The 14,969-nt window shown below is 39.1% G+C and overlaps 1 protein-coding gene across 2 annotated transcripts; it reads right to left on the bottom strand.

Moving 5' to 3' along the window:
• Positions 1 to 2,955: 2,955 nt before the first annotated feature.
• LOC127851367 (uncharacterized) lies at positions 2,956 to 14,467 on the bottom strand. 2 transcript variants are annotated; one of them, XM_052385101.1, is made up of 4 exons: positions 14,349 to 14,467; positions 13,030 to 13,158; positions 12,652 to 12,737; positions 2,956 to 6,644 (listed from the first exon to the last, which is right to left on the bottom strand). In XM_052385101.1, the coding sequence occupies exons 3-4, from the start codon at positions 12,733 to 12,735 to the stop codon at positions 5,292 to 5,294; spliced, it is 1,437 nt and encodes a 478-aa protein (XP_052241061.1). In that variant the 5' UTR covers positions 12,736 to 12,737; positions 13,030 to 13,158; positions 14,349 to 14,467; the 3' UTR covers positions 2,956 to 5,291. The 2 variants fall into 2 exon arrangements, with proteins under 2 accessions (XP_052241061.1, XP_052241062.1); XM_052385102.1 differs by having other exon boundaries at positions 13,030 to 13,144.
• Positions 14,468 to 14,969: the final 502 nt, after the last annotated feature.

Genomic DNA, 14,969 nt, shown 5'->3' with positions numbered 1-14,969 from the left:
ACTGGCCGGACGTATGTTATTTTTTATGATACATAGTATTTGATGCCCTTAATTTACTAATATTTATTAAATACGAAACCAGCTTTCCTTACTTTTGATTTCGTACATCTTATTATCCTCGAAGGCCCGAATTCCGTGGGGGTCCGAATTCCGGTGACATTTGCTTTTGTCTCGTATCGCGAGAGTTAAAATGACGTCACGCACGCGCAGTTCGGTAAATATTGACAGATGCCAACGCAACTGTCACCTACGAAAAGACGCTCGAAGTGAGACCAAAACAGGTAACACTCGTGTATAATGTTTCTCACACCTTAATTTGTATGTTTTCTACTATTCCTAATTCATGGCCCCCTTTAAACCCCTTTATTTGGTCCCAAACTCGCTTTTAAACATGTGACAGTCCGTTTGCATTGTCGGCTGGAGTTGACTCGTAGAAGTAGACCGGAAGTTTTCGTTTTTTCAATTAGGCAAACCTATTTATTCTATTAGGTTGCTGGTCGTATCCCTTAGACTAATTTTTCATATTTTTTCAATTATATGCAATTAATTGCTGAATGTGAAGATCATGAAGAATAAACTGCTGGCACATATGAATTGTAAATAAGTTAACCTATTTATGTGTTTGACTGTTTAAAGAGTTATTTAAAAAGAATATTTATAAGTTGGAGCACTAAGGAAGGGTGACACTTTACTCTGTTTGTGTTGTGATAAGGAAGAAAAAACGAATGAAAATACAAATGCATAAACTAATTGTAAATAAGTTTATGTATTTTGACTGTTACAAAAAAAAATAAAGAATATTTCAAAGTTAAAAAAAATACAGAAAAACTAACAAATAGCAGTTGCTTGGCCTAAATACACCATAAGGTTTGAGTAATTTCCCTTTGAATGACGGCACCGGAATTAGGTCCTCTCTAAAAAATGGCAGACAGCTTCGACCAGGGCTACTTTACGAAGCCGAATCTTATTTATTTAAGCACATATTTGCCAAATTCGGTTTGGTAAATGTAAAAAAGTTTTTTTCCATCAAGGTATGTACACAATTTTGTGTTGTGTTTGTTTACTTTTACTTCTTTTTAAAAATCGATTCTTATCCCCACGGAATTTGGTCCTTCGAGGATACGTAATTTATTAAAAATCTAGAGTGATGCAAAATCTGTGACAAAACTTTCATATGAAGGAAATACATCGTTCTGACCATTCATTCATTGTCGTTGATCGTGTTTTAACGGACGAACGGGAAGGTGAACAGACTGAGGGTAAACTTAACGTCCTAAGCGGTGAAGCATCAGTTAAGAATAATGACCTAACTTTGTATTTTTAAACATTTAGTACGATCATACAAATAGTTGATAATCGCAACTCAGCGATAAATGTTTAGTTATGCTCATTTACAAAATGAAAAATTACCTAAACTCACGAGTTCATGAATTATCATTCATACTAAATAGACTCCAAATCTTTTGTCATCATATGAATATTAATCTTTAAAAAGTGTACATACAATGGAAAACTATATGTTCACAAAAGGAGAAGCTGTCGATTGTTGATAAGTTGAGTTCTGAATACGGTTTATTAGAGTTACTGTTCATACATAATGTTCATGTATTATGAACAAGTTATGTGGGTGGATATAAAAACATAAGATAACGCATGCACAGGCTTTTAAAAGAATACATATTTTCTCTTACAAAGAACTAACTGTTTCATTCCAATGAAAAGTACATATATTCTTAGAAAAAATAAAACATATCTTTTTATGGAAAATGAATTGTGTTAACTGAATAATTATTTTAAAAAAGGTATCCGTTGCCAATTTACGAACGCCATAGCTAATTATGTTATGCATTCTTTTATAAACGCGTTTTAATCAATAATCAACCTCTGCGAATCTCGCGCAAACAAACTTTTCAATGTAACACTCACGTTGATATTAATGTAGACAGGCTGGGGTATTGGCAGAACCAAACGCCGTCTAGAGGTTCAAATAAATTGAAGACGCGCGAATATATAGGTTGTACATAATAATAGGATTTTTGCTAAGAGGAGACTTCATTTAAACGAAAAATGTCATAAAAGCGGAAAGTGTCGTCACTGATAAGCCCGGGCGGACTACACAGGCTAATCCGGGACGACACTTTACGCACATGCATTTTGCCCAGTTTTTTCAGAACAGGACTCATATGATGTTAAGGAAGTTTATGTGCGACAATTGCAAGGAAAAGGCTAACATGGTCATTGACTTGCAATTTTAAGCAAATGTTATTAAGTGCTTACAATTAGAAAATTTCTTGATTGCATTTCTCTCATTCTTACTTGACAATACATTTATGACATCACAGTACATGGTTTGACGAGCTCAGGGCAATGGAGATACAATACCAAGTATATGTACAATACAAGGAAAATAAGCACTGGTTCATGATACTTATATATATTTAACATAGATAACATTGATATGTTATGCTAGGCTGTGCATGATATCAATTGTTATTGAATTTGTAAAAGCTGGGTACGACTGATTGAAACACATGACAAAGGCAGTGAGAACACTCAATAAGTTAATACTTTGTATCCAAGCAAACACAACCAAATAAGTCACAAATATAGTCATTATCGAAACATGTCACTGCAATTTGTTTGGATAATAACCAAAACAAAACTATCAACTCACAATGACTGTCAATATGCTGAATCGGGCCGATTTCTGCTAGATATCGTATTTAAAACGCGAATAACTAATTATTGGAATAAATTTGTCTTGACAAAAAAAGATGCAACATCGCGCTACATTCAAAAATACACTGGCACGTCAATTGAACTTTTAAATGGACAGAAAGTTTCACCATTCTTTTGCATTAATGGTTGCAATTATAATGTAAGTACTGGCGGTCACAACTGGAAGTATCCTGCAAATGTCATATAATGCGGTGTTTAATGACAATACACACTATCAAAGTATATATGTTTATTTTACCTCAATCCTTAACACTATATAAGCATGCTGTACAAATAATGCGTTTACGAAAAAAGGTGCGTAATATATTTTCCACGTAAGAAAAACAAATAGAAACTTACTAAAATTAACTAGAAGTGAATCGCGTTCTGAGAAAATGGGACTTAATGCATTTGTGTAAAGTGTAATCCCGGATTAGCCTGTGCAGTCCGCACAGGCTAATCAGGGACGACACTTTCCGTCTAAACTTGATTTTCGGTAAGGAGGGACATCCTTGAAACTGAAAATACCATAAAAGCGGAAAGTGTCGTCCCTGATTAGCCTGTGCGGACTGCACAGTCTAATCTGGGATGATACTTTACGCACATACATTAAGCCCAGTTTTCTAAAAACAATCCTCATTTCTATTTTGTCTTACATGGCAAATAAGCCCAGTTTTCTCAGAACGCGTTCAACATTTTTCCTGGCTAATGTCTATTGAAGTGTAAATGTCCATGTCCTCCCTACAGATTGAACAAAAAATATAACATACGAGTGCCTTTCAACGAAAGCATGTACTACAATAAATCAATATGATTAAAGGGGCCTTTTCACGTTTTGGCAAAATGACAAAATTTTAAAAAGTTGTTTCAGATTCGCAAATTTTCGATTTAGTGATGATATTTGTGAGGAAACAGTAATACTGAACATTTACCATGCTCTAAAATAGCCAATATATGAATCTTTTGACGATTTAAAAACCTGAAAGTTGTAAAGCGTTGCAACGCGAAACGATTGAATAATTTGGAGAGTTCTGTTGTTATCGTTATATTTTGTGAAACTACGAAGATTGCTTATATAAAGTATAAAATACTTTCTACATTGAGTGAGCGCGGATGGCCGAGTGGTCTAAATGGTTTATACTTTTACTCCAAGACTCCAGGGGTCAGTGGTTCGAACCCAATATCGATATTTCACTGGAGCTTTTTATTTCCAATGTTTACAATTATCAATATAAAGCATTTAATGACAAACGTAAAAAAAAATAAAAAATCTGTGAAAAGGCCCCTTTAAAGCGAATAAACCATTGCATATCTTAGTTAAAAACTATACTGTAACCTCAACAACAACAACTTATTTTGCAGTTTACATAACTGTTTCCCGGGCTGCGCATTTCCCTTACATTTGTTTTTACTCGATTTTGTTAAAAATACGTATTTAGTAGAGTTGACGGTTGTTATGTAATGAAGGTTAATGTATTCCAGAAGAGTGTACGTTTTACATGTCATGTTATATCCGATTATGAAAACGCTGATGAATTGTTTTTTCTTCTTTTTTTCTGTTTGGATGTGACATCAGAGACGTGACTGTAATATAAATAATCTATTCTGCGTCTAACACAACATGAGACGCTTTTCTACGAAATTTGCCATCATTAAAAAATCTGAAACTCGGAAAAACAGTTATTGCTTATAATCAGTACTTATTCAGATAGTTTTTGAGCCTTGGTTTAAAATGAGGTTTATGGTAAAATTTAGAAATGTAAAAACACAAAAATATGCCGGAAAATATACTTCTGCTTTACATAGTGTATAATAACTTTATTTTATTTCATGAAGAATTCACATTAAGAAATAATTTCTTTTTTACAATGTGGTCTTCAGTAACAGAACTTACGTATATATTTTGAAAATACATACGAACATACAAGGGATAATACAAAATATGCAAAATATGATACAAAAATCAATCTTTCAAAATTATGTCATAATGTCACGATTTCAAAATAATGAAATAGTGTCATAATTAAATAAGGAGTTTATATTGTGTTTTTACGATCACACGCCAACATTTCAAATGTATAACATGAATTTTCTGAAAATATTTCAACGTAGACCTTAAGTGTCACCAGCCTGTATAAATGTACGCAAGGTATCAAATGTCTAAACGATATTGTTTTCCGATACTTGCTCATAATGAATATAAACATGTTTATGTATATGCCATTTTACGAACAATTAACATATGAGCATGTAAAGAAAAAGTAATATAAAGCGTGGGTGGCACGAGAAATTAACATTAAAAAATGGTTGTCAATATTTATCGGACGAGTTAAATATTTAAGTATATCAACACGATATGGTCAAATGTTCCAGTATACTACTTATTTTGTCGCGCACGCTTAAATTGTTACTGAGGCAGCCTTTTAAACTAAAACTTAAAACCATTACATTATCATAATATTACTACTACTGCTTCGCTGATACTTATTAATTTCAAAGAATGTATTTAATACGTGTATATATGACTATTCCGACAAGATACGCGTGTAATTTAAGTATTGATTATTTCCTTGTTACATTAACATTCTTTTGAAAATATCCGACCTCTGAATTATGGAACTGCCATCCAGGAGCATGTGTAGTTGCATCTCTGTAATTATCTGTGCTATGCGTCTCTCTATCGCCTGTACAGTGAAATCTGAGTAGTTGATATCCCTAGTTTTAAACAAACATTCCTGTTTTCTAATAAACCACTCCAGGTTCAGCATCTCCAGCTCCATCCTTCCACTGCTGAACCACAACATAGGCTCTGGTGAGCCGACAATGGCCTTTCGTATCTTCGGCAATCTCAGTACTACCCTGGGAAAATCTTCTAGCATGTCCGTGATACCTGCAACCCATTTTCGCTGCAAAACATCATTCATACCACATGCTTCCAGTAAATTTCGTTCAGGAATCATGTAATACGGTAGATGTTTTTTTACAATAGCAGTACTTAGTTCTCTCAGACCGTCATGTAGCCAGTGACACAAACTTCGAGCATGAAATTGTAACTGGGGATTACGTTCAGCTTGCCATAATACTATGTTCTTCAGAACGTATGATGTAATTTCTTTATTATTTGGTTTTAGTTTATCTTTGAGGATCATTTTAAGTATAACATACACTTTTGCTTGAGTGTCATTAAGGTTGTTCACAAGTTCTGTCTCACCAGTGTTGAAACAAATCCTCCACTCCATGTGTTTGAATTCGCTTCCCTTAAAACCTACTGGGGTTACATAGGCCCCTAATGATACGACTTTTTGAACTATGACTGGTGACGGCCAATGACGGGGTCTGGAAGCCCATCTGTCCAATATGCTGGGGCATGAACAGCGTAGTGCGCGCACTTTGTCCATATGCACTACCCCACCTGAAGTATGTGGTAATGACGGCCCCGCACGTTCGGCATCCACCATTCCTTCCCGAAACTGTGGAAATAAAGACCAAATTGTCGATATTTCGTCTAGATATAAACTACTACTTAAAAGAACGTCTCCATATCCATTATCACAAAAAGCCTTTTCAAATTCTATGCAACGTCTAGACCCTTGTCTCTCTAGAAACAGTTTACAGTGTCCTGGATATACACGTGTATCCATCCTAAACAGAGCTATGTCGTCTTGTATAGTGTGAAGATTGATACCGGCTTCCACACAAAGGGCACTGTTCGCAACCGTCATAATGTCAATGTCGCTTTCTAAGAATCTTGTCAGCCCCTCTGCCTTGCTGCCAGCTGTGAACAAAGTACATACATCACAGAGTATTTTATTGTACATCCTATCTAACTCCCTGTACTTCGCAACCCGCCACCGTCTCATCTCTTCGCCATACCCCAGGCGGGTCATTATAGTACTGATCTCCGTGGACACGCATTCGACATAATTCTGCAAACAAAATAAACCGATCTTTAAGTCAGTTTCAGATGCGCAAATTTATATTATAAAATTGTTCGCACATGAAATACTTAACATTTCTGAAGTTGGATTAGATATGGCGTCCGATACAAAAAAAACAATCATGTTTTTTTATTCATGGAGCCTAGTGTAGACTGTAAAACAATTTAACAGTATGGATCATTATTAAATCATACAAGAAATAGAATAAGAACATATACATGCATAAATCATGTTTGTTCTTAGATTATTGTGTAATTAAGAACGTGTTTAAACATGAAGATACAACAGTTGTGCCGATACGTACGCAGCCACACACTTGTATTATTGAGTCGTGTTCTGATAACAATTGGGCTTAATGCATGTGCGTAAAGTGTCATCCCAGACTAGCCTGTGCAGTCCGCACAGGCTAATCAGGGACGACACTTTCCGCCTAAACAAGATTTTCGGTAAAAATGGACTTCTTTTAAACGAAAAATACCATAACTGCGGAAAGTGTCGTCCTTGATTAGCCTGTGCAGTCCGCACGGGCTAATCTGGGAGGACACTTTACGCACATGCATTAATCCCAGTTTTCTCAGAACGCGGCTCTATTGATCTTACATATATATTTGCAGTAATAATGAATGTTTTTATTTTACTCATTTTCAGGGACGACAAGTTTTGCCTAAATTAGAATTTTGCTAAGAAGAGACTTCATTTAAGCGAAAAATGTGCGAACTGCACAGTCTAATCTGGGACGACACTTTACGCACATGCATTATGCCCAGTTTTTTCAGAACGCGACTCATATATTAAGCAACCAGTGCATTGCTTTGTCGAAAGGTAAGAATACAAGAACTGCTTAACTGCTTCCATGGATTCAATTATTCACTGCAGACATACCTAACAGTGACGACCGTACAGGTTGCAATGTCTGTGCATACTTCAAGACTCTGACTTACCAGTGAGTGACGACTGTACAGGCTGCAGTGTCTGTGATTAATCTAAGACTCTGACTTACCAGTGAGTGACGGCTATACAGGCTGCAGTGTCTGTGAACGCTCTCAGTCTCTTACTCACCCTTGAGGTACGTCTGTACAGGCTGCAGTGTCTGTGAACGCACTCAGTCTCTGACTTACCCGTGAGTGACGACTGTACAGACTGTAGTGTCTGTGAACGGCCTCAGTCTCTGACTAACCCGTGAGTGACGACTGTACCGACTGCAGTGTCTGTGAACGCACTCAGTCTCTGACTTACCCGTGAGTGACGATTCTACAGACTGCAGTGTCTGTGAACGCTCTCAGTCTCTGACTAACCAGAGAGTGACGACTTTATAGACTGTAGTATCTGTGAACGCACTCAGTCTCTGACTTACCCGTGAGAGACGACTGTACAGGCTGCAGTGTCTGTGAACGCACTCAGTCTCTGACTTACCCGTGAGTGACGACTGTACATACTGTTGTTTCTGTGAACGGTCTCAGTCTCTGACTTACCCGTGAGTGACGACTGTACAGACAGTAGTGTCTGTGAACGGTCTCAGTTTCTGACTTACCTATGAGTGAAGACTGCGAAGGCCGCACCCTCTTTAGTTGGGTAGAGCCACAGCGGTACGGTGAGGTCGACAACGATTCACAAATTAAATACCGAAACCCATTTAATATATTTAAATGCATTCACAATTCTTTAAGGGATCACCATTAAACAGATATATGGCTTAAATGTGTCGGCTCAATTTGCAGTTATTTTTTAATGTATCGTCTTTTTTGACAAAGGTACACGTTTTTTTATAATGAGATAAGTTGAAAATATTGATCATTCGACCATATTGTTTATTGTTGTTGTTTTTCCTGACGTCTGTGTACCGGTGTTTATTTCATTATTAATTCATTATTAATCTACCCAATTCATGTGTGTTTTCTGTTAAATAATGATTTATAAACTTAAAAAAAAAACTTTTCCTATGCTGATGGTGTATGAATAAAATGATATGGTTTAGAGCGGAGACTGATACGTACGAATTTTATAATGAACATGTGTGGATATGTAAGAATGCAATCACAGTATTTTAGTTCGATTAAACGTTTAGGACCAGTTCACTTTAATTCATGCAATCATTTTTTTATTGATGTGAGTTTATGGTCTTTTTCGAATTGTAAATCTTTTGAAAGGAAAATGAACGTTCAATACAAGTAATTGCAGTATGTAGTATTGTTAAACAACACATTGAGAACAAAGTCTAGTGCCGAGTTTGTTTCGTACATGTTGGTGGATAGAGAGAGGTATACCCCTTGACGTAAATATTATTGATATGAAAGTAAAAAATCGACCATCTAAGTAACAATAACATTTACAAAAATATCACGAATAGATAGAAAAATATTTGGTTTAGCCTCTTCAAGCAGTGCACATTTGTTTGTATACTGAACTATCGATTTCGCAATGTCTCAACCTTGCGTCAGCTCAATTGACCGTCTGTCCGAATGCACAAAATGCCATTTCAAATTTTAAACCTCAACAGGAGTGTTACTTTATCAGAAAAAACAATCCAGCACCAAATACCATTACCAGTTTTAACGCACGATATTTTCAGAGCAACATATGCACTATTGAAATTGAAACGAATAATTACGAAATTTAAGTTTGAAACACTCAATTACTATTTGTTTCCTATTTAATTTAGTGAGAAACATAGATTTTGATTAATAGCACACCAACGTTGAGTAAGATAAATCTTAAGTCTCACAATTATAGAAAGTTCATTAAAGTATTACCCGTGAGTGACTGCGATACAGGCTGCTGTGTACTCGCACGCTTTCAGTCTCTGACTTACCCGTGAGTAACGTTTGTACATATTGCTTTATCTGAGAACACTATCAATATCTGACTTGTCTCAGAGTGACGACTGTACAGACTGCTGTGTCTTGGAAGGCTTCCAGTATCTGACTTACCCGCGAGTGACGACTGTACAGACTGCTGTGTCTTGGAAGGCTTCCAGTACCTGACTTACCCGCGAGTGACGACTGTACAGGATGCTCTGTCTTGGAAGGCTTCCAGTATCTGACTTACCCGCGAGTGACAACTGTACAGGATGCTGTGTCTTGGAAGGCTTCCAGTACCTGACTTACCCGCGAGTGACAACTGTACAGGATGCTGTGTCTTGGAAGGCTTCCAGTACCTGACTTACCCGCGAGTGACGACTGAACAGACTGCTGTGTCTTGGAAGGCTTCCAGTATCTGACTTACCCGCGAGTGACGACTGTACATGATGCTGTGTCTTGGAAGGCTTCCAGTACCTGACTTACCCGCGAGTGACGACTGTACAGGATGCTGTGTCTTGGAAGGCTTCCAGTATCTGACTTACCCGCGAGTGACAACTGTACAGGATGATGTGTCTTGGAAGGCTTCCAGTACCTGACTTACCCGCGAGTGACGACTGTACAGACTGCTGAGTCCGGGAACGCTTCAAGTACCTGACTTACCCGCGAGTGACGACTATACAGACTGCTGTGTCTTGGAAGGCTTCCAGTACCTGACTTACCCGCGAGTGACGACTGTACAGACTGCTGTGTCTTGGAAGGCTTCCAGTACCTGACTTACCCGCGAGTGACGACTGTACAGACTGCTGTGTCCTGGAAGGCTTCCAGTACCTGACTTACCCGCGAGTGACGACTGTACAGACTGCTGTGTCTTGGAAGGCTTCCAGTACCTGACTTACCCGCGAGTGACGACTGTACGGGATGCTGTGTCTTGGAAGGCTTCCAGTACCTGACTTACCCGCGAGTGACGACTGTACAGACTGCTGTGTCTTGGAAGGCTTCCAGTACCTGACTTACCCGCGAGTGACGACTGTACAGACTGCTGTGTCTTGGAAGGCTTCCAGTACCTGACTTACCCGCGAGTGACGACTGTACAGACTGCTGTGTCTTGGAAGGCTTCCAGTACTTGACTTACCCGCGAGTGACGACTGTACAGACTGCTGTGTCTTGGGTGGCTTCCAGTACCTGACTTACCCGCGAGTGACGACTGTACAGGATGCTGTGTCTTGGAAGGCTTCCAGTACCTGACTTACCCGCGAGTGACAACTGTACAGGATGGTGTGTCTTGGAAGGCTTCCAGTACCTGACTTACCCGCGAGTGACAACTGTACGGGATGATGTGTCTTGGAAGGCTTCCAGTACCTGACTTACCCGCGAGTGACGACTGTACAGACTGCTGAGTCCGGGAACGCTTCAAGTACCTGACTTACCCGCGAGTGACGACTATACAGACTGCTGTGTCTTGGAAGGCTTCCAGTACCTGACTTACCCGCGAGTGACGACTGTACAGACTGCTGTGTCTTGGGTGGCTTCCAGTACCTGACTTACCCGCGAGTGACGACTGTACAGACTGCTGTGTCTTGGAAGGCTTCCAGTACCTGACTTACCCGCGAGTGACGACTGTACAGACTGCAGTGTCTTGGAAGGCTTCCAGTACCTGACTAACCCGCGAGTGACAACTGTACAGGATGCTGTGTCTTGGAAGGCTTCCAGTACCTGACTTACCCGCGAGTGACGACTGTACAGACTGCTGTGTCTTGGAAGGCTTCCAGTACCTGACTAACCCGCGAGTGACAACTGTACAGGATGCTGTGTCTTGGAAGGCTTCCAGTACCTGACTTACCCGCGAGTGACGACTGTACAGACTTCTGAGTCTTGGAAGGCTTCCAGTACCTGACTAACCCGCGAGTGACAACTGTACGGGATGCTGTGTCTTGGAAGGCTTCCAGTACCTGACTTACCCGCGAGTGACGACTGTACAGACTGCTGTGTCTTGGAAGGCTTCCAATACCTGACTTACCCGCGAGTGACGACTGTACAGACTGCTGAGTCTTGGAAGGCTTCCAGTACTTGACTTACCCGCGAGTGACAACTGTACAGACTGCTGTGTCTTGGAAGGCTTCCAGTACCTGACTTACCCGCGAGTGATAACTGTACAGACTGCTGTGTCTTGGAAGGCTTCCAGTACCTGACTTTCCCGCGAGTGACAACTGTACAGGATGCTGTGTCTTGGAAGGCTTCCAGTACCTGACTTACCCGCGAGTAACGACTGTACATACTGCTGAGTCCGGGAACGCTTCCAGTACCTGACTTACCCGCGAGTGACGACTGTACAGACTGCTGTGTCTTGGAAGGCTTCCAGTACCTGACTTACCCGCGAGTGACGACTGTACAGACTGCTGTGTCTTGGAAGGCTTCCAGTACCTGACTTACCCGCGAGTGACGACTGTACAGACTGCTGTGTCTTGGAAGGCTTCCAGTACTTGACTTACCCGCGAGTGACGACTGTACAGACTGCTGTGTCTTGGAAGGCTTCCAGTACCTGACTTACCCGCGAGTGACGACTGTACAGACTGCTGTGTCTTGGAAGGATTCCAGTACCTGACTTACCCGCGAGTGACGACTATACAGACTGCTGTGTCTTGGAAGGCTTCCAGTACCTGACTTACCCGCGAGTGACGACTGTACAGGATGCTGTGTCTTGGAAGGCTTCCAGTACCTGACTTACCCGCGAGTGACGACTGTACAGACTGCTGTGTCTTGGAAGGCTTTCAGTACCTGACTTACCCGCGAGTGACGACTATACAGACTGCTGTGTCTTGGAAGGCTTTCAGTACCTGACTTACCCGCGAGTGACGACTGTACAGGATGCTGTGTCTTGGAAGGCTTCCAGTACCTGACTTACCCGCGAGTGACGACTGTACAGGATGCTGTGTCTTGGAAGGCTTCCAGTACCTGACTTACCCGCGAGTGACGACTGTACAGACTGCTGTGTCTTGGAAGGCTTCCAGTACCTGACTTACCCGCGAGTGACGACTGTACAGGATGCTGTGTCTTGGAAGGCTTCCAGTACCTGACTTACCCGCGAGTGACGACTGTACAGACTGCTGAGTCTTGGAAGGCTTCCGGTACCTGACTTACCCGCGAGTGACGACTGTACAGACTGCTGTGTCTTGGAAGGCTTCCAGTACCTGACTTACCCGGGAGTGACGACTGTACAGACTGCTGAGTCCGGGAACGCTTCCAGTCTCTGAATCTGTATACCCGATGCCTCCTTCTGCCATTTCTATAACGATGTAAGTAATTAGAATATTTAATTTCTAAAGAAGTGATTCAATATAAGAATCATTTGTACAACGCTGTAAGTAATAAGAAGATTTAATTTCCAATGAAGTGATTCAATACGAATGCTATATGATAGTTCATGATAAACGTTCACAATTTGATAAGATTAAATTAATGTGTTAACCAGGGTTAAACTTTGCATAAATATTTACCAAAACGTTAATATCGATATGCAAAGTATTATGTGTTGAAAAATCATGAAGAATTGCATAATTTACACCAATGTACCTTACCTGAATATTCAAACGCCTAAGAGACACCTTTCCTTCGGGTGCATAATGGACCTATGTTTCATCAAACGGTTCAAGACAACACAGTCCTGATCGCATCAACGAACCTTGTGGTAAACTAATAACATAAAGCTGGAAGAAAAAAAACTTAAAATGCCAAATACGCGATTAGATAAAAGAAGTGTAATGAAATGTAATCATATGCGTTCAAACTTGTTTTTATATTGAATGTATGCAAGTATGCTGTATGAGTGTTTAATTTCGAGACTCCCTGCTTAAAAAGTCAACAAAACATTAAACAAAATATTTAGCATTACATATCATGAAGCAATATAGATTACACAAATGGCCCTGAATATTCATAAAAAATACTACACTCTTTAAGGTTCGTAATGGATCTATATAGCTGGAAAACACTAAAATAGAACAGCGTTTCATACAACGTGTCAGGACAACATAGTCTTTGTCATTTCAATGAATTTGCTGGTAAACTACTAACAGTGTTACTATTTAAACAAGAAATAATGGTCTGAGCTAGACGAATTAACACCAATTTTGCAAAGCAAAGCGGGGATTCCCCATGATGTTTTTGTTGGACAGTATTCGTAATCACAAGTTAGAATTTGCATGCGCATATTGAAATACAACATTCTATTGAGTCGTGTTCTGAGAAAACTGGGCATAATGCCGCTTTTATTGTATTTTTAGTTTAAAGGAAGTCCCTCTTTACCGAAAATCAAGTTTAAGCGGAAAGTGTCGTCCCTGATTAGCCTGTGCGGACTGCACAGGATAATCTGGGATGACACTTTACGCACATGCATTAAGCCCAGTTTTCTCAGAACAAGGCTGTATTGTTCGATAAACCTCTATGAAGAACATTACTTAAACATGGAACAAACCTATATTTGCAACGAATAAAAAATAAATAATTTCAATCAAAAGCAATTTGAAGGAAGGGCAGTTTTAAAATATTTAATTTCCTTATACTTTCGATTTTAAGATCCATAAGTTATCCATTATTTATGTGTTAACAAGTACAATTAAAAGTATAACTTACTATTTAATGCAACGACACATTTAATATGATAACAGTACTAAAGTCAAAGAAATTTAACAAGCAAACACATTTGGAAGGTTAGGTTCTACAGACAAATGCATTCACTTTCGATTTCTAAAACATTCGAAAAGTATTTCTAATAAATAAAGCTATGCGATGGGTTAACCAAATACATTCACTGTTAATAATAATTAATGGATACTGAATATATCTTATATAGATCTAAATACTAGAATAAATTAAGAGATATTATTAATCTACTTACGGAACAAAATGTAAGCGAATGTAATTTTCCCCGGTTTATTTATCTCGCTTAAATACTTCCATTCCACGGTTTAGTGATGTAGGCATTATTTATATAAAATGATGTGTCTTCAAACAATGGATCTCTTAATGACGTACGCGGAAATTAAGAGTTTGGTTAATTGGTTTTTACTGTAACACCGGATGCGCAATGAGTGTTCGCTTTTTAAGGATAATTTGAATCATGTTCTGAGAAAACTGGGCATGAAGCATGTGCGTAAATTGTCGACAATTTCCGCTTTTATGACATTTTTCGTTAAAATGAAGTCTTTTCTCAGCAAAAATCCAATTTAGGCGGAAAGAGTCGTCCCAACACCAAAAAATTAAATGTCAGCAAGCAAAGAAAATTTAATTGAACGATATTTGCCCTTTAACCTGCTACATAAGAATCGACCATCATCCTGAAGACCACACCAACCTTTTTCTAGCGTGATTGTAACGGAAAGGTTTTGTTCACATATTATATTTCTCTTTGACCACTTCGATAAGAACAAAATCTCTTTGACCAGTTCGATAAGAACAAAAGTTTGGTAGTCTGTGTTAGTAATTGAATAAAAAACATTATGAACAACAAGTGACACAT

This window comes from Dreissena polymorpha, chromosome 11, assembly GCF_020536995.1.
Source record: "Dreissena polymorpha isolate Duluth1 chromosome 11, UMN_Dpol_1.0, whole genome shotgun sequence".
Classification (NCBI taxonomy): Eukaryota; Metazoa; Mollusca; class Bivalvia; order Myida; family Dreissenidae; genus Dreissena; species Dreissena polymorpha.
This window is presented reverse-complemented; position numbering and strand designations above follow the sequence as displayed.

Bases quoted from the DNA above. Each gene is read 5' to 3' on its own strand.
- LOC127851367 (XM_052385101.1), bottom strand. From the start codon at position 12,735: ATGGCAGAAGGAGGCATCGGGTATACAGATTCAGAGACTGGAAGCGTT. The intron at 6,645-12,651 runs GTAAGTCAGGTA...TTTTGTTTGCAG, and splicing joins TGTACAGTCGTCACTCCCGG to AATTATGTCGAATGCGTGTC.